General features: G+C 37.4%; 1 protein-coding gene across 5 annotated transcripts in view; it reads left to right on the top strand.

The window, feature by feature from the left end:
• Positions 1-20,446, top strand: part of LOC124281852 (LIM domain only protein 3-like) — a 192,560-nt gene that overhangs the window by 96,550 nt on the left and 75,564 nt on the right. For all 5 annotated transcript variants that reach the window (XM_046717859.1, XM_046717858.1, XM_046717857.1 and 2 more), the window contains one exon: positions 10,117-10,167. In XM_046717859.1, coding sequence (XP_046573815.1) covers positions 10,117-10,167 — 51 coding nt within the window. The remainder of the gene's footprint in view (positions 1-10,116; positions 10,168-20,446) is intronic.

The raw sequence follows: 20,446 nt of genomic DNA, 5'->3' as shown, positions 1-20,446 counted from the left end.
TGACAAACAGAGATATGTAATGCATACATTTATAAGAACAATATAGAACAAACTCTATGGATAACAACTTCTTTTATTCGTGAGTGCGACGTTTCGATACAGATTCTCGTACCGTTGTCAAGCAGGAATGGAACATGAAGAAGGGGGGATGTATATATATACTGAATGTAACAATGTAACAAAGAAAACAACATAATTAACATAATTGGCTAGGCAGTTTTCTTTGTTACATTGTTACATTCAGTATATATATATATATACATCCCCCCCTTCTTCATGTTCCATTCCTGCTTGACAACGGTACAAGAATCTGTATCGAAACGTCGCACTCACGAATAAAAGAAGTTGTTATCCATAGAGTTTGTTCTATATTGTACTTCCCAACTTCTAAAATGCCACTCAAAGAAGTTACATTTATAAGAGTTCTTTAGAATGGCATAAATCTAAGCAACATGTTCCTTCTATAAAGATAAACTTTCCAAAAACTTTCTTTTTTTCTTTTTGGCTTATACATTCATTTGAGCTTTTTTAATTAATGTTAGTTTATGAATTAAATAAATCTGTAGATCTGAATATTGTTTGTTTGAGATGATGGTGTGGGTCAGTTGGTGTAGATGGAAGTTAATGTCAACTCATAAAGGATGTTTATTACCTGGGTAATAACAAGCAGTATCCTCTGGCAGATAGTTTGTTATCTTATACACATGTTTGCAATTGCCACAGACCCTATTCTGGTTTTGATTTCTTAATATTTAGAAATAACAGCTGTTTTCTTTTACAAATTGTAGATCTGAATCAGAGTGTAAAAGTATACAGAGTGAAAGTTTAAACATTTCCATTTGAATATTGCTTGAACTGACAATTGGTTGTTTGTAAACCAGTGATTGTTATCTTTCAGTTGAGGTCAGTTTGATTGAGTTGCCTCCCTTATCAATGTCAGGATATATTGATTTGATCAATGGTTGTGTTCCAGTCAGTGTCTGGGTCTGCTGGTCCCATAGACTAACATCTAATTTCTGTAATGAAAATATTTATTAAAATATAGCTATTTTCTGCTACAAGTTTTAGATTTGAATCAGAGTTGGGAACTATACAGAGTGTAATTATAAACATTTCCATTAGAACTTCTGTTGGGCTTCTCGTACTGACTACTGGTTGATCTGTAAACCACAGCAGCATGGCAGACTAGTTTATTGTCATGAACATTTATCCTATTATATCTCCGTAATAAAAGAATTTACAGCATGCATTAACAGATTGCACAGATTTACCTGTTTACTTACAGTAGAAGGACCACTATCAGCCTGTAGTTTACAGCCCGAGGGTTGCGAAGGAATCATACATCTCACTAAGCCTTCTACAGTTCATTACCTATATAGGTATTTAGGTTAAGCTGTTTTGAAATGAAACATGCTTGATTGTGGACATGCAGGTGTTAGTCAAGGACTTGGAAGAATTGCTTTGACTAGAGTTGATCCACTTTTCTTTGTTACCTGATGTGAACAAAATGATGGTCATCTTAAAGTCTTTACTTTAGAATTCTTAGGACTGGGGCCCAGTGGTGTTAGTAAGGCAAACTGATCTTGGGATCTCAGAAGGTGACCCATGCTTGTGGATTCACCTGATGGATGATGCCTTCCATCTCTTTCACTTTGGATTTCTTCATCAAACTCATATGTTGGGATTTAGCAAATGTTATTACACAGATTGGCAGTAAACAGTAAACTCCCTCACGTATCCACTCATTCACTTACTAGATCATTCACTCCCCACGCCATGCCACGCCACACCTAGTCTGTCATACAGACCCTGAAACAAATATACCCAAAACATCCCATGCAAGTCTAGAATGTGTGGCAAGTCTAGATTACCACAGTTTGAAGAAAGTCTCTGGGCTCCTTTTTGTTGTATTTTACTTTATTTCTAAAACTTTTATTTTTCTGTAAAATATATGCTGTTAATCTACACCACGCCATGCCACTACTCACATGACAAATTACAGTTAGGAATGGTAATCAACACAACTCGCTCGCTCACTCACTTGCCATGCCACAGCTGGCTCTCACACTCTCACTCACTCACTCACTCTTTCCCTTGGTTCTTTATTCCTGTGTGTTTGTGATGTGACCATGAAACACATGAGCTTGCTGTTTTTCCTTGATATCTAACATTGTCATGTCAACTATGCTCTCAGAGCTCCATTCATAGCATTCATTAATTGATAAAATGACATCAATACATTACAGGAAGAAACTAGCTTCCTGCTACCCAAGACCCCAATCAGCAGCCAGTTAGAGCCCAAGTGATTATAGGTGTCCTCAGAAGAAGCTAATTGAATTATGGTGTCGTGAGTGGTTGCAGCTTGTTCCTACTGAGTGGTCACTTGATGGCGGAGCAAGTGAAGGGCTAACTGTCTCCATGGCTTGGCTGCAGATGCTAGACTTTCACACAACCATTAGTGGTATATTTTACTCCATACATAATATCTAATGGCTAGACAAGGAACTGGGTCTGACAGTCTGGAATGCATTTTCAGTTTCCCAGTACATATAGCTGTAATATCCCTGGACACACAAGCATAGGGGTCTTGATGCTTGGTTTGTGTCAGATGTCTGTGGGTTGTCATATATTTGTGGTCTGTATGTTTATTGGGCTGTGTGGTATGTCGGGCATGTCTTTGTGATGTATTTATATTGGATTATGTGGTATGTTTGTGGGACTGGGTTGTGTGTTTGTGGTACAGTGTCGTGTGTTTATGGTATTGTATGTATGTTGGTTTGAATTTTCTTTGTGTGTGTTGTATGCTTGTATGAAGCTGTCATATGTTTTTTTACAGTGTCATATGTTTGTTGGACTGCTTTATGTTTGTGGAACATGCAGACATGATGATATAAGGGCTCAACTGAGGTTCTGGAACATGCAGACATGAGGATATAAGGGCTTAACTGAGGTTCTGGAACATGCAGACATGAGGATATAAGGGCTGAACTGAGGTTCTGGAACATGCAGACATGATGATATAAGGGCTCAACTGAGGTTCTGGAACATGCAGACATGATGATATAAGGGCTCAACTGAGGTTCTGGCACATGCAGACATGATGATATAAGGGCATGACTGAGGTTCTGGAACATGCAGACATGATGATATAAGGGCATGACAGAGGTTCTGGAACATGCAGACATGATGATATAAGGGCATGACAGAGGTTCTGGAACATGCAGACATGATGATATAAGGGCATGACAGAGGTTCTGGCACATGCAGACATGATGATATAAGGGCTCAACTGTGGTTCTGGAACATGCAGACATGATGATATAAGGACTTGACTGAGGTTCTGGAACATGCAGACATGAGGATATAAGGGCATGACAGAGGTTCTGGAACATGCAGACATGAGGATATAAGGGCACGACTGAGGTTCTGGAACATGCAGACATGAGAATATTAGGCTTGACTGAGGTTCTAAGAACATGCAGACATGAGGATATAAGGGCACGACTGAGGTTCTGGAACATGCAGACATGAGGATATAAGGCTGAACTGAGATTCTGGAACATGCAGACATGAAGATATAAGGGCTCAACTGAGGTTCTGGAATATGCAGACATGAAAATATAACGACACTACTGAGATTCTGGAACATGCAGACATGAGGATATAGGGGCACGACTGAGGTTCTGGAACATGCAGACATGAGGATATTAGGCTTGACTGAGGTTCTAAGAACATGCAGACATGAGGATGTGAGGGCACGACTGAGGTTCTGGAACATGCAGACATGACAATATAACGACACGACTGAGATTCTGGAACATGCAGACATGAGGATATAAGGGCACGACTGAGGTTCTGGAACATGCAGACATGAGGATATAAGGGCACGACTGAGGTTCTGGAACATGCAGACATGAGGATATAAGGGCACGACTGAGGTTCTGGAACATGCAGACATGAGGATATAAGGGCTTGACTAAGCTTCTAGAACATGCAGACATAATGATATAAGAGCTTGCTTGAGGTTCTGGGATGTGCAGAAATCAGAATAGAAGGGCTTGAATTGAAGATTTTGGTTTGATCTGATCTTCAGCAACCCACTCTTGTCACAAAAGCCGTAAAATGATCAAGTGATCAGACTTGCTGAATTGGTAAATGCCTGTCATCGTATCCCAGCTGTGCAGATCAGTGCTCACAATATCAATAACTAATGTGATTATTTACAGACCACTATCGTATAGCTGGGATATTGCTAAGTGCAGCATTAAACAACAAACAAAAAGTACAACTGTAAATAAGGAAGGTGGAGTTGAAAAAGCGCCCAGAGAGTAGGAAGTGGGGTTTTCCATCCCTGGTTTCACTGTAGTGACAGGAATTAAAAGATACAACCCTGCCTGGCATTTGGCATGATGGGAATAAAACAGGGGCTAGTGTCTCTGTAATGGTTTAGGTATCCATGTTAAACTATAACATTGTATATATTCAGTGAGTGAGTGAGTTCAGTTTTACGCCGCACTCAGCAATATTCCAGCTATATGGCGGCGGTCTGTAAATAATCAAGTCTGGACCAGACAATCCAGTGATCAACAGCATGAGCATCAATCTGCGCTATTGGGAACCAATGACGTGTCAACCAAGTCACCGAGCCTGTCCACCCGATCCCGTTAGTCGCCTCTAAAGAAAAGCATAGTCGCCTTTTGTTGCAAGCATGGGTTACTGGAGACCTATTCTAACCCGGATTTTCACGGGTCGTATTTATACAGGCAAGCACTAAAGAATGGCATAATATTCAAGAAACCACACACAAAGACGAGTGAAATTATCTTATACAATAAAATCTATTTCACCAGTCTTTTCCCATCCATAAGAGGGAGGGGGTGATGGTGTAGCCTTATGGTTACAGCCTTTTTCTCATCATGTCGAAGACCCGGGTTTGATTCCCAACATGGGTACAATGTGTGAAGCCCATTTCTGCTGTCCCCTGCCGTAATATTGCTGGAATATTGCTAAAAGTGACATAATACTGCACTCACTCACTCATAAGAGGGAGCTCAATGCGACTGACTGACTGAAAGTAAAAGTACTTTTGAACCTGGTCATAAAAGCATCATTTACATGTCAACTAATTCAAATCTCATTATTTGTGAATCTTGAGGTTGATTTTCCTTCATTATGGTGAAACAATGTTTCAGTTTCACATGCAAATTAATTACAACAGGTACGTCTGCTCACTCACAAAACTTAAACAGATGCATCTTTAAATAATTAAACGGCTACTTGTTGATGAAAATGGGAATTGGTTTCTTCACTGTATAGCGACATCACTACAAGAAAGTTTGGTATTTCTTGCCCATAAGTCAGGAAAGTCTTGTGGGTTTGGTATCATCATCAAATTTAGGCTCCTCATCATATTACTGTTGTTAATCTGTCATGGTTTGATTGACTATAATAATATAAAAGAATTGGATTCATAACACCTGATTGTTTCATGTTATTGTTGTTAATCTATCATGGTTTGATTGACTATAATAATATAAAAGAATTGGATTCATGACACCTGATTGTTTCATGTTATTGTTGTTAATCTATCATGGTTTGATTGACTATAATAATATGAAAGAATCAGATTCATAACACCTGATTGTTTCATGTTATTGTTGTTAATATATCATGGTTTGATTGATTATAATAATATGAAAGAATCAGATTCATAACACCTGATTGTTTCATGTTATTGTTATTAATCTATCATGGTTTGATTGACTATAATAATATGAAAGAATCAGATTCATAACACCTGATTGTTTCATGTTATTGTTGTTAATCTATCATGGTTTGATTGACTATAATAATATGAAAGAATCATGTTATTGTTGTTAATCTATCATGGTTTGATTGACTATAATAATATGAAAGAATCAGATTCATAACACCTGATTGTTTCATGTTATTGTTGTTAATCCATCATGGTTTGATTGACTATAATAATATGAAAGAATCAGATTCATAACACCTGATTGTTTCATGTTATTGTTGTTAATCTATCATGGTTTGATTGACTATAATAATATGAAAGAATCAGATTCATAACACCTGATTGTTTCATGTTATTGTTGTTAATCCATCATGGTTTGACTGACTATAATAATATGAAAGAATCAGATTCATAACACCTGATTGTTTCATTTTACTGTTGTTAATCTATCATGCAGTGACAGACTGCAATAATAATATGAAAGAAACTGTGTGTTCCTTCACTTCTGTTGTGTAGTGTATATATAACTAACACAGTTTCTTTGTTTCTTAGGACATATCAACCACAAAGAAGAAAGGATTAATCATATTCCTAATCTACGTTTTTTAATTGAAAGAGAAAGTGTATGAGAGAGTGCTTTGAGCATGATCATTCTTGATTTGACTTCATACTTCAGTGAAAATTTCAAATTTTAAGTGAGTCAATCATTGCATTGAGCAGAGTGTCACAGAGCTTCCAGGCCGTGGTGATAAAATCAGATAAATCCTGTCATAAATCTTAAGACATCATTACTGTGATTGTCAAGAATGTGAGCAGGGCCCCAGGCTACAAGCTTATGCTCCATGCCCGAGGATAAACGGTTGTACTTCTTTCTGCAGTGAAACTAATGCCTGTTCTCTTCTCCTCGTCTCGGGGGAGATGTATCCAACACAAATATTGTTGCAGACGATGCGGATAGCATCTTCTTATTAGTGTCATTGTGTCTAAACGGGTGTGTCATATGGACCATTGCTTCGGCAGATGGAGCAACCAATTATCTTGTGATTTGACTCCCCCCGAAATTGTTTCACTTGTAAATCATTGTTACTAAGGAAATTTGATAGAATATAAGCAGACACGTTGTTAGTGTAGTTTGAAACAACATTTCATTGAAAACGTTTCGTTATTTGAACTGTTAAACTGAAATAGCATTCTAGTGTCTCAGTATAGTCAGTGTTTCAGCTAAATTGTTAGAAAAAAATATAAAAAAATCGTACATGTTTTATCAGTAGATATGGTTTGACCTCTTTCGCTTCAACCTGTGAACACTTTAAATATTGGTTTGAAAATGTTTAATTGCTCAAGTTTGAATTTATCAAAATGTTTTTTAGTGATGTACATATTGTAGTAATATTTGTTCACGGAAATTTAGGTTTCCTAGATGTGATCATGTGAAGCAGAAACAATGAGTACTCTTCATCTTGATAAACTTTTAAAGTGTATAATAATGGCCATACTAATTGATTATGCCATATCGTGCAGTTGCAAAGAGTACTGTACGGGTTACTGGTATTTTTCTGTTGTACGTTTCATGGTGGGGTAGCCTAGTGGTTAAAGCTCATCACGCTGAAGACCTGGGTTTGATTCCCCACATGGGTACAATGTGTGAAGCCCAATTCTGGTTTTCCCTGCCTTGATATTGCTGGAATATTGCTAAAATCAGCGTAAAACCATATTCACTCAAGGACAACAAACAGGAGAAACCAATGTACATAACATATGGAGTCAATACAAGCTGATGGCTTGAGTTTTACATGTTAATCTGTATATTCAACTATGTTTTCTCAAAGCACAAGAAGGAATTAAATTCTTGAAAATAACGTAAATAAACAGTCAAATATACTTTGCTTTCATGAGTTAGAAATATGTACCTTATGTGCATGTCATCCAACATTGTGTGTTAATCTTTGGGTTCAACAAGATCTAATTTTGACACCTTTTTGGATGAGTCGCCTAAGGTCAAGAATCTGGTTGTGAGCTTGATCTTTGATCACTTGACCCAAGGGCAGAGCACTCCTTGCACTGCCACCATATTGCAACCAATGACCCCTCAGGGCAACCACGGCAGCTAAAGAGGTGATAACATCAGGTGATATACCCTGCCGGTTTCTAACCTCTATAATTCCCAAGTAGTTGGAGGCAACAGTTGCAGCGTACTCTTCACTTAGTTTTCTAATTTGTTATAATTACCCAATTCTACCCAGGGTTGGCAGGGTGGCAGGTTTGTTGGCCATCGGGACAGGTTTTATTACAGCCAATCGTGGGGAGAGAAAAACTGATGATGAGGAGGATTAGTTGATGTGTGAATGACATAAATCACACTTTGCTCGGTTGTGTTTTCTCTGAATTTCATTGGAACACAGTTGACTTCCTTGTTCAGTGTGTGGTTCTTGCAGGTTGTAGGCTTGTGTGGACAAAGTAACAGTTACTTTTACATACTGACATTCAACACAATGGATTATATTTTTGATGGTAAGTTTGAAGTGACTTCTTTCTTTAACCATAAATACCCATTGTTTTTTGTTTCTTTATTTAATAATTTTGTCTTATTCAAAAAGGAATAATGTATATTTTATTTTATTTTTTGTTTCCTATAGTTTGCTTTTAGTTGAAGTGTTTTGCTAATTTCTTAAATTATAGTATTCTGTTGCAGAAATATGTTTATGAAACTCGCAATGTTTGGTGGTATTATTATATATTGTTTTTTCTTTTATTTGTTTGAAACGTTTGTCAGAATTCAGCAATAGCATTCAGAGATTGACAGTTCTTAAAAGTAAAACTATTATATGCTTTTTTCCAAACATTGTTTCAAATGAAGAAATGTCTCAGGACCATAGAATAAAACATGGTCAGTCAGTTTGAAGTAAAATTTTGTGATTTTTATGACATAACATCTACTATGGCGTTACAGAGTTTCTGGAGACTGAACAGTATGTTGTTCTCATTCAAGAATGAACCTGCTTTGTTCCCGAGTTTAGCTGTTAATGGAATCAAGGCATATACATATGAAGGGATTATTTGTAAATAACTCAGCTCAACTCAAAATCAAATTTGTTTGAGTAAAAGGGAACAAATTCAATCTATATTCATTCAGAAAATCCTAATTTTGTATTTTGATGTTTTTGTATTGTTGTTTCTCTGATTTAATAGTTGACCATCAGTATGCCTGAACTATATATCATCATCTTTGTGCGTCGATACATAAGCGACATAAGATAATGGCTTGATTAGAATTTGAATAAAATATAATTTATCATTAAGTGAAAATATTGATTTCTAGATGCATTCATCAACCATTCTTGAGTCTTTTCAGAAAATTGTTCAATAACATTGTTGAAAATGCTACAATATTGATGCAACCTTTACACTTCTGTCAACACAAAATTTAAAAGTAATTCACAAAATAATCTGCTTTTCTTCCCTCCAATCATTGTCAGCATTCTCATTTCCACGTGATTAACGAGGTGGCTACAACCTAATTAGAAAAATAATGTAAATGCTATTGTCTAGTTTGGCTGAAGGTGATCGTCACGAATACATTTAAACAATTATAATTGCCTGCCGTCCAGCGACCACGGGGGAGAATGATCCCGTCAATATCACTATATTGTCAACGCGTGAATCGCCGAGACATCTTTATCGGCTGAAGAATCTAATGGTTTAAATGCAGAAGTCACAAACTCGTAAGAGTGTGCACTGCCGTTTGAATTGGTGATTGACTGTTCAAGAAGGGCAATGATAGAGATCTTCCTCGCTTCGCTAGTTTTCCTCTCTGTGTGCCAGTGTTAATGACAGGCCCTTTCAAGGCCTACTTCAACGATTTGACTTTCTTAAACATGAATGAAAAGATCGGCCATTAAATCTTTCAATTTTTTTTCTGTTGGGAGATCAGAAAGCAAATGGCAGGGAAGAGTTGGGCAGTATTAGTGCGTTAATTGATCCCTCTATGCCAGTTTTATGACTCGACAACATGATTGCTGTTTCTGGGTGTTGGTGTTCCAGCAAGGCCGAGAGACACATTAGCACTTTCTTCCCATCATGCACTGCTTTGTTCACAGAATACAGAATGGACCGACAACTTCTGGACTCATCCATTAGACTCCTAGAATAGTTGTACTAAGATGCACAATTACTGCTTTTGTCTTGAAGACTAAACGTGTTATGAAGAGATTATTCATGATCGGCTCTAAGCTAAAGAGGAAGATTTCAGTGTTTTGCATTTCGGTGACTTTTCATGACTTTTGGTAGATTCTTACGTCGTGAAATCAGGCAATTTATCCTACATTGGTGATGTGACTGACGGATTATTGTTCCTTCTGCAGATATCGAAGACACGGCTTCACTCACCTTTGATGCAGATCTTGTCAAAGCAGGTACGTCTGTTTCCTAGTCAACGATGTTTAGTGTACAGGTAGAGAAGCTCATGTTATAAAACATTATCTGACTAGGGATAGGAATTTAAATAGTTTGAATAAGACGCTTGTCCTTTTAACATATAACACATTCAACTATAATGGTAATATTTCATAAATATCTTACATATTCTAAAATACATCTGTCAAAAGTTAAGCAGTGAGGGGCTCTTGGCCCAAATATTTTCTGCTGTAGTCTTTGAATCTAGGAACATACTGACTGTATGACTTAAAACGCTGGATCCATATCAGACATCCCTTGACTTTGATGCTGAATTTCGAACATGGGAATGTAAATATTATCTTCAATAATAGTGTTCTTCAATGGTGGAAGCTGATGCTACTTTTAACTTCATCACACTGAGTCCCCTGCCATAATATTGCTGGAATATTTCTAAAAGCGGCATAAAACTAAACTCACTCACTCATAACAAAGCACTCAGTGTTTGACAAATAGACACGTGCAAATGGCTGTCAGAATTTTAGAATAAATCAAGGTATGAGATACCAGTGTCTTAATTTTATGTAACATTCGCAGAGCAAAATGACTGACATTGTGGGAATATTTTAGAGAAGAAAATACATATATCTTAAGTTTTCTGTTTATACTTGAACTTACTGCTCCTACTTGCTACATGAAAAAAGTTTGTCAGCATTCAACAATAGCATTCAGAGAATGGCAAGTAAAAGTAAAATCATTATAGAGCTGAGTTGTAGAATTAGTAAAAGATAAGAATTATGACAATGTTATGATGGCAATATAATTCTTATGATGTCCTCTTTAAAAATAGATACTGTTTCATTTCCCCAGAGAACAGAAGGCTGGAGGTTTGATCCCCACTGCATCATACCATAAGATGCTAAGAGATAGTACCTGTAGTTACCCTGCTTGGTGTTTGGTATTAAGGAGATAAAGCTGGGAACCGCCAGCTAATATTTGTATATAGTGTGTCGGAACAAGGTAGCCATGTTTAAGCCAGTTCAATCTTACTTCGGGGCGGTGGGGTAGCCTAATGGTTAAAGCGTTGGCTCGTCACGCCGAAGACCTGGGTTCGAATCCCCACATGGGCACAATGTGTGAAGCCCATTTCTGGTGTCCCCCGCTGTGATGTTGCTGGAATATTGCTAAAAGCGGCGTAAAACCAAACTCAGTCAGTCAGTCAATTTTACTTCACCCATAAAAAGGAGATTAGGAATTAGAAAAAAAGCAGGGATTGACAAGTTATGAATAAATGATATAATTCCTCTGAATACAAAACCTATTACATCACAACCATAAATGATTTTGGCTGTCATCACGCTCAGATTCAGATTTTTAGATTTTCAGCTGATATTCTTTTCACTGTCAACTGAACTTAATCTATGTATGCAATTATAGAATCTGGCTGCTTAAGCCTCTTGCACGTGTGTAAGGTGGGAAGTGTCACTCTTTCCCTGCCTATGCTCACATCAATATCTGAAAATACACATTTCTATTTGTGATAAGCAGAGCAGGTTGTATTGAAGCACTCAGATCAGAGCATGTTAAAGTATGGGAGAGGTGTCTGATACACCCGTTTGGATTGACATGACGCTGGGGTCACAGGTTCCAGACACAAAACTCACCCCGATTAAGATCCTTTCGGTCAGCACATTAAGTTCATAACCTGCATTTTCTGTCAACCACCTTGTTAACTACTGGTTAAGTCAGTTTAGTGGTAGACATTCAGCAGAATTTACTTAATGCAACACATAAGACAAGGGGTAGCCCAGTGGTTAAAGTGCTTGCTTATCATGCATAGACCCATTTTCAATTCCTCAGCTGGCTACATTGTGTGAATCCCATCACTAGCGATGATATTGCTGAAATATTGTTATAGTGATGTAAAACCATACTTTCACTAACATAACACATCTCTTGTTAAATATGATGTGTAATAATATCCCATGCTGTATAATTGCATGGAATTTTCACATCTTATCACTGGAATTTACTATCATTGATACCTGTAAAGCAGGATATGCTTCCAGTCATGCAGGAAGTGACCTGCGAAGATCTGGGTAAGAATTGATCTTCAGTAGCCCATGGTTATTGTAAGAGGCCACTAACGGGATCGGGTGGTCAGGCTCCCTGCTTGGTTGACACATGTCATCGTAACCCAATTGCATAGATTGATGCTCATGCTGTTGATCACTGGATTGTCTGGTCCAGGCTTGATTATTTACAGACTGGAGCCATACAGCTGGAATATTGCTGAGTACGGCGTAAAACTAAATTCACTCACTTACTCACTCACTCACTCATGCAGGAAATGGAACAACTGATCAGGAGAAGACACCGTTGATGATCGACTTTCACAAAAATACTGGCAAAAAATTCTACATTTGATAGGAAAACAGTTAGTCCCTACTTTTGGTCTAACAGATTGATGGCCACATCTAGCACTGCTGGTGTCATAACTAAATTTCACAATATAATTTGAATTCCCCCTCCAGACAGCATTAAACTCACTCATTCACTATATAGTAAAAGTATGTGTTTTATGGTAATATAAATAACCCATCTTTATTTCTTTGGATGCATCTATGATTGGCAATAGGCTATTTCTCCTGGCCAGATAACATTGATTTGAGTTTTATTTGATACATTTTTAAAAATAATGTTCATCAAGCTTCTAAAAATTATTTCATGCACTTGTCACTTGCAAAGTTTCCAGTTCTCGAACTACTGTTAGTTTTGACTGAAACCATTGTTCACAATTTGTATCTGCTCATTTGCTGATATATGTACCAGTTGGTATTAGATGGGAACATTACTGCAAAACCTTATTGCCTCAAATGGCAGTTTGAGATATATACCTCTCAGGGAGCTGAGAATGTAGGGAATGTATAGGGGTGAAATGGTACACCCTTACCATGGTATGTATTGCGAGACAAGACCTTCAGTTCGATATAGGAGAACTTATTTCTGGCAAAATACCGACCATCTAGCAAAGAAATGCATAGATTTTGACAAAATCATTCGATTTCTAGACATTGTAGAAAAGGTTTTAAAAGATTAATAAAATGATGGAACAAAAACTGAAAATACCGAATTTTTGGATTACATAGCGAACCGAAGGCAAAATACCAGGGTTCTAACAATACTGCAGTATACCGTTTCACCCTTAGGAAAGTACACCAATCTACTGATAAAAGGTATAAATGTACTAAACTGAGTTGAGTTATCGTGATACTTAGATATGGTAACAAAATAACATATTGAAAACAATTAAATATTTCACCAGGTGCATCATCTTTACATGTGAAGCCCATTTCTGGTGTCCCCTGCCGTGATGTTGCTGGAATATTGCTAAAAGCGGCGTACAACCAAACTCAGTCAGTCAGTCATCATCTTTACATTATGAGTGATGAAGCTAGGGAGTGCTCATTTAAATGCTCACTATTTTAGTCACTGGGATAGGTGTTGTCATGTTGGTGTTAAGTGAGGAATATTTAGGATTTGAATTTTGCAATTATGACAAGACTATTTGTGTTTATGGTTATTAATGTTGGACTTCTCAGTGAAGGAAGTTCTCACTGCTTCCATCATTGAGATAGGTGTTAGCATGAAAGTGTTAATAGCAGTGAGAAATATGTTCGATTTTAAATTCTTAATCATGATAAGACTTCTTTTGTAATGGGCAATTTGACTTGGACATCCTCAGTGTAGTGCCCACCGTTTGGTCACTGAAAATGTTGTAACTGCTGTTTCGTACATATCTTACTTTCAGTCAACACTAGTATCACTAGTTTTGTCAAGTTCAATATCCAACTTGTAGGGTTTTTTTATTGACCTACTTCTGGCTTCAGTATTTTTTCATAAGAGACAATAATTTGGATAGGGTAAGTATTTGTTTCATTATGTAACATGGAACAATTCTCATTGGTGATTGGTGGTACTATTATTTTGAGAACTAGTTGTGTAGTTTACACTGGACCTCTGTTGAAGATAGGTTTTGAAGATAATTTTTTTGTGATTGCCACCCAAATAAAGGAATTATGGCAAACATCTAAAAGAGGTAATATTCAAAGAATTATAAACACCAATGTGCAACATGGAACACTTCCAGATTTTCCATAAATCAGACTGACACACTGTGATGTAGCTGAGAAACAGCTGTAAACAACACTCACTCAATAATATGATCTTTTCCAAACATGCAAATTTCTTTGCTTTTAATGAACATGATGACAAAGTCTGAAAATGCGTTAGGGATCTCACCTAAGTGGAATATATCAGGCATGCACTGATGGATGTAGCTCTTATATTAGCTATGTTAAACCCAACTCACTCACTCACTCACTCAAGTGAACACTTGAACCACTAGTATACCCCACCTCCCCCTGTTTTAGTAATAAACCAACATTTAGATCACTGTGACCCCTAAAAGAGGCGTCATGTACAGTGAATCATGCCATGGACTGAAATTAATTGTGGCTGTGGAAAGAGTTTTGTTTCGTATAGGTACTATTGGCCTGTGGAGAGTTCCAGTGCATTGGGGGCAGTAGGGTAGCCTAGTGGGTAAAGCAATGGCTCTTCATGCTGAAGGCCTGGGTTCCATTTCCCACATGGGTACAATGTGTGAAGCCCATTTCTAGTGTCCCCTGGGGGCCGTGGGGTAGCCAAGTGGTTAAAGCGTTGGCTCGTCACGCCGAAGACCCAGGTTCGAATCCCCACTTGGGTACAATGTGTGAAGCCCATTTCTGGTGTCCCCCGCCGTGATGTTGCTGGAATATTGCTTAAAGCGGCGTAAAACCAAACTCAGTCAGTCAGTCTAGTGTCCCCTGCCATGATATTGCTTGAATATTCCTAAAAGGTGTAAAACCATACTCATTCAGTCCAGTGCATTGATAGTTCAGTCTGTACCCACATTTTATCAACCTGCATATTTTGTGTATATGATCACAATCACTTTTACTGTTTCCTTTACACAATGTCACCAAGTTCAAAGCTGGTGAAGCTGAACACTTACTGTGAAAAAGATCATCCAGTGTGATGATAATGAAGTTGTACAGAAATATACACAAAAAATCCATTGAACTCTTTCATCACAAAGAATATAGAAATTTGTTCTCTACAGTTCTACCTAAAAAGAACTACTAAAAAAATGTTCATTGCTTCTTTTCTTTTTTTGTTCAAAGAGAATAGAGATGAGACCCTGATCTGTATAACAATGTTGTTAATATTTCAATATTTCATTCAAAAGAAACTAAACACTGAATTTCTCAAAGCCATTTTCCAAGAAGATTTTCCTTCCTTCAAAGCTTTGAAGGTCATGATAGAACTCATACATTATTTCTGAATCTGTGCATAATGACATGAATTATATCCAGCCGTTTGAGTCGTGTAGAGGCGGTTTTGCTAATAGCAACAAACACTAAATCGTGTGAAGATGATTGCCACTTCTAAGCAGGAGCGTTTTGCAGGAAATGAAGTAATCCTGAGGCTAATACTAGCAGAGACTCCACGGCTTGTCCATAGCGTTCATTAGAGCTCGTCAACTCAAGTGAAGAATTTGATCGCAGATAATTTCACCATGCTTTCGGACAATGGATAATCATGGGGTGCTTGACCGAGCATTTTGGCCAATCTTAATAAATCTGTTGGGAGCAAGCAGGAGAAAGCAGGGGCAGTGGGGGAGGGAATCAGCCCCGGTTGCCTACCTGCAACCCTCTAATAGTTTTCCAAACTTGCTACAAATCTTTTATGCTTGGTTTGCCAGGAAATAGAAGGTCTCTGCCAACCCTTGTTCCCCCAAGAAGCAGACGCGAGAAGTATTGCTTGTCTTTGTATAAGCTGCTATTTTTTCATTAAGCTGAAGAGAGGGTGAAGATATTGTTTTTTCATGAGACCCTGTTTAGTTTTCAAAGGCGGTTTCAGTTTGGAAGCTGGTTTGTGCTTGGTGAGGTCACATCGCGGACAGTATTCATCCCGTCTGTAATCAAGATGCTGCAGATTTGGGGATGTTTGATTTCTGATGTTTCGGGGAGAAGTTATGATCATGAATTTGAACTGCAGTCAATTATGATTAAGACTGAAATCAATATTATTGCACCAAACTCTTGTTTTTACCATACCAGTTGAAAGGAGAAGGTTCTTTAAATTATTCTGCAGCATAAAATTTAATTCTGTTCTTGGCGATAAGACGAAGGACAAGGACTAATCATTAGCCAATCATCTGTTTTCCTGATGGGGATAATTCATCTTAATAGTTTGAAGAGATTCACAACATTATCGGTATTATGACTATCTTTAAACATCGACACGCTCACCCATTTATGCCAAATGATATTTGAAATATGGTTTATATGGTTTTGTGTATCAGAATAATGCTAGTAATATCAATGAATTAGGTATTCTCTAATTTCTTGTGTGTACTGGGGTGGTGGGGTAGCCTAAGTGTTAACGGGTTCGCTCATCACCCTGAAGACCAGGGTTGGATTCCCCACATGGGTACGATGTGTGAAGCCCATTTCTGGTGTCCCCTACCATGATATTGGAATATTGCTAAATGCGGCGTAAAACTGAACTCACTCACTCACTGTTGTGTATAGTATATATTGGTTTGGTGCTGGCTCTTTGTTGAAGTTAACACATGTCATCTGTTCCCAATTGCACAGATTGATGCTCATGCTGTTGATCACTGGATTGTCTGGTCCAGACTTGATTATTTACAGACCGCCGCCATATAGCTGGAATATTGCTGAGTGCGGCATAAAACTAAACTCACTCACTCACTCACTCTTTGTTCAAGTGATCTGCCAATTGTATAGTTATATGTATGTTTTCATCTTCCAATAGCAGGGTCAAAGGTATGTTAGAGTGGTGTAGTTTAATATGCTTTCAAAAGAGTTTTGGTTAATCTTTTCTATCAAACACCAAGTTTCATCAGCTAATTTGGTATTCAAACCCATGGTTATCGGAACAGGCACAAAACTGAGGGACTAGAAAACTGGGCCTCGGCACTGTTTAGAATCATTTTTAATTGTTTTCATCATTGCCTGTACAATTTACAACCTACAGTCCCAGGATTTATCTTACTAATAAGTGTATACATGTACTAAAGATAAGGGCTAGTTGGGTAGTTTACTGGTTAGGTGTTTGCTTGCCATTCTGAAGGTCTATGTTTCAGTCTCTACATTAATACAATATGTGAAGCCTGTTTCAGGTGTCCCAGTGATCTAAATGTTGGTTTACTTACTTACTCACTCACAGTCCAGAAATGATTTTTATGCGTAAATTTGTGATATATTTACTTGATAATTATAATGCTTAGGGCATTTTATATTCATCCAAGTGAACTATTTTTGTTTTATTTTTCTAAATTTCCTTCATTAGTAATTTTCACACCTCAAATTACTTCATGATTGTTGCCTGCAGGGAACTGTTTTATTTTGGAGAAAAAAATAAATACATTTCTATTTCATCCATGAAATATGTTTTTGTTGTGCGTCTTATCAAGATATGCAAGCAGTAGGGAACCCCAGACCTTGACCTTGTGAGTGTTAGTTGAACGGAAATCCCACTAAATGTTTACGTTGCTTTGGGAAATTAAAAGTTATCATTTAATTATTAAGCATAAACAAATCTATGTTCAGTTTCTCTTTGCACAGCTGGAACTGAAAAATCCTGGTCCTCCAAAGGGGTTAAACATGGCCAATAAATTATTGCGTGTGTATTATGTAATTCAACATAAACAGATAACGCTTAGTCAGGTGTTCAATTATTTTGACTTGAGTAAATATCATAATTATGATTGATTGATATTTACATTACATGGTGATGATAAAATTAAATTTTGATTCTGTAAACTGACAATGTCACTTCATTAAACTAAAGTGTTAATGTCAATAAGAAATGTTTCTTTCAAGAAGTCTTGGTTCTATTCTAATAAAATGTTAAAGATTCATGTTGTGTATTGCAATGATAGGCAGAGGGTAGCTTAGTGGTTCATTTGTTCAAGAAGACAAGGGTTTGAATCCCTCAACCTTGTCACGTCGAAGTCCCGGTTTGGATTCCCCTGGGTACAATGTGTGAAACCCATTTCTGGTGTCCCTCGCTGTGATATTGCTGGAATATTGCTAAAAGCAGCATAAAACCATACTCACTCATTCACTCAATTTGTTATTTCCAGCAGACCCACTGCTTCCATGTGTACTCCTAATAACCAGAAGAAAGAACCAGAAAAATTTCCTCTTTGCAATCTTCCCCATCCACTGTTACAAAGAAATTCTTGGTTGCCTCAGTTAAGTTAGTTGATTTATCGGCACCAAAGTGTTGAACATCCAAAACCTGCATCACTATGTATGTATCTCCTATATTCTTAATATAAGTGAAATATTGTTTAAAGTGGCATCACTCACTCACTCACACACTCACTCACTAACTCATGCACTAACTCACTCACACACTCACTCATGCACCAACTCACTCCTCACTCACTCAGTGATAAATCAATTCTCTATCAGTGAATAGCCTGATCGTTGCTATCATGTATTAATTGCAAATTCTGCGATCAACTAACCGTCACAAGTTCTCGTGAGAAGCACAAGACAACACTGAAATGTACAGTTTGCTGAGAGTAAACACAACACAGATTTATAGTGAGAGAAAACACCTTGTGTGTGATTGAACCGATTTTCTCACATTAAATCTTGTCTAATGAGAAACGTCTCGGGAACAAAAAGGGCACTGTATCAGTTATGTGACAGTTACGAGCTTGGGAGGATGACGAATCGCTTAATCCTCACTGAGTTATTTCCCTTGATCTTCGTGATGGCTAGTTTGCGTTCAGTTGGTTTAGGTTTTAAACAGAATGAATTTCAAACATTCAGAAATATTTGGATATTGGGGACTATGAAGAAAAATGAATTTAAGTTGGTTATGTAAATTAACCTCAGGGGTCGTTGTTTTCCAAAGATGTAAAAGTTTTTCATCCATGTTTATTCATGTATCTTATATTTTTCTAATTGATTATCTCCTTGAACATCTTTTAGAAACAATTATAGCTTTGAGATAAGTGCCTGATGGATTATTTATTTTCAATGTTTTTCAGTGTAATGGAAGTTTGGTATTTGGTGTTTTATTCATTAAATATATTGAGCTATTCTCATTTATAAGGGATACTGTGAGATCAATTTAGCAAGAGATGTTTGGAGGACATTCACAAGTAGTGTAGAAATGTGCAACATCGCTCTCATCAGTAGCAGCAGTTGTGTCTGTGAAGAGCCAGGTTCAGCTTCCCAGGAAGATCTCAGAATTGGTCTTCAAGAGTGGGTTTGCTTCTTAAGGGGCTACTAAGTGAAGATCCGGGTTAGAATTGATCTTCAGCAACCCATGCTTGCAGTAAGAGGTGACTAACGGGATCGGGTGGTCAGACTCGCTGACTTGGTTGACACATGTCATTGCATCCCATTTGTTTAGATCAATGCTCATGTTGTTGATCACTGGATTGTCTGGCCCTGACCCGATTATTTACAGACCGCTGCATATATCTGAAATATTGATGAGTGCGGCATTAGACAACAATCAATTCCAAACTGACAGAATGAGGTGGTGAGCCTCACAGTCATTGTAGCTTGTGTTTATTGATGCTCATATCGTAAGTCACTGGATTGTCTGGTCCAGACTCGACTATTTACTGACCACCTTCTTGTAACTGGAATAATGTAATTTAAATAACAACGAAACAAATAAGACCACCAAATTTAGATGGTAGAACATCCTGATATTTGTACATACGTTTTCTCCTCTATACAATGAATGAGTTGGTTCACGTTATCAATTGCCCTGAAAACAGTTCCCACAATTATATTACAAAACCTTTCAAAGCCTCCGGAGTTAAAGAAATTAAATTACTACCTAAAACAGAGACTTGATTGTAAGCTGGTTACAGCTACACGAGTGTGACTGGCCATTATCACACACGAAACCACAGACTGAGAACAAACTGTTACATGCCCTCTATCATATGATCTCACCAACAAATTCATATTATCTTATTTCATGTTGAATAAAAACACCCTTTCTGAAATCAAAATCGGAAAATCTTAATGGCTTTTGTATTTTTTCATCCAAACAATAAATAATTTAGGCTGGAAAAACAAAGGCCCATTTATATTTCTCAACATGATAATTATTCAAAACTGCCTGCAACTACAACTTTTTAGGATTTCACAAATTGGACAGCTGTTATTGGAATTTCAAAACAGATATTTT

This window comes from Haliotis rubra, unplaced genomic scaffold (assembly GCF_003918875.1).
Source record: "Haliotis rubra isolate DU_JTF1 unplaced genomic scaffold, ASM391887v1 Scf29, whole genome shotgun sequence".
Classification (NCBI taxonomy): domain Eukaryota; kingdom Metazoa; phylum Mollusca; class Gastropoda; order Lepetellida; family Haliotidae; genus Haliotis; species Haliotis rubra.
Note: the sequence above shows the minus strand (reverse complement) of the source record. Positions and strands in the feature narration are given on the sequence as shown.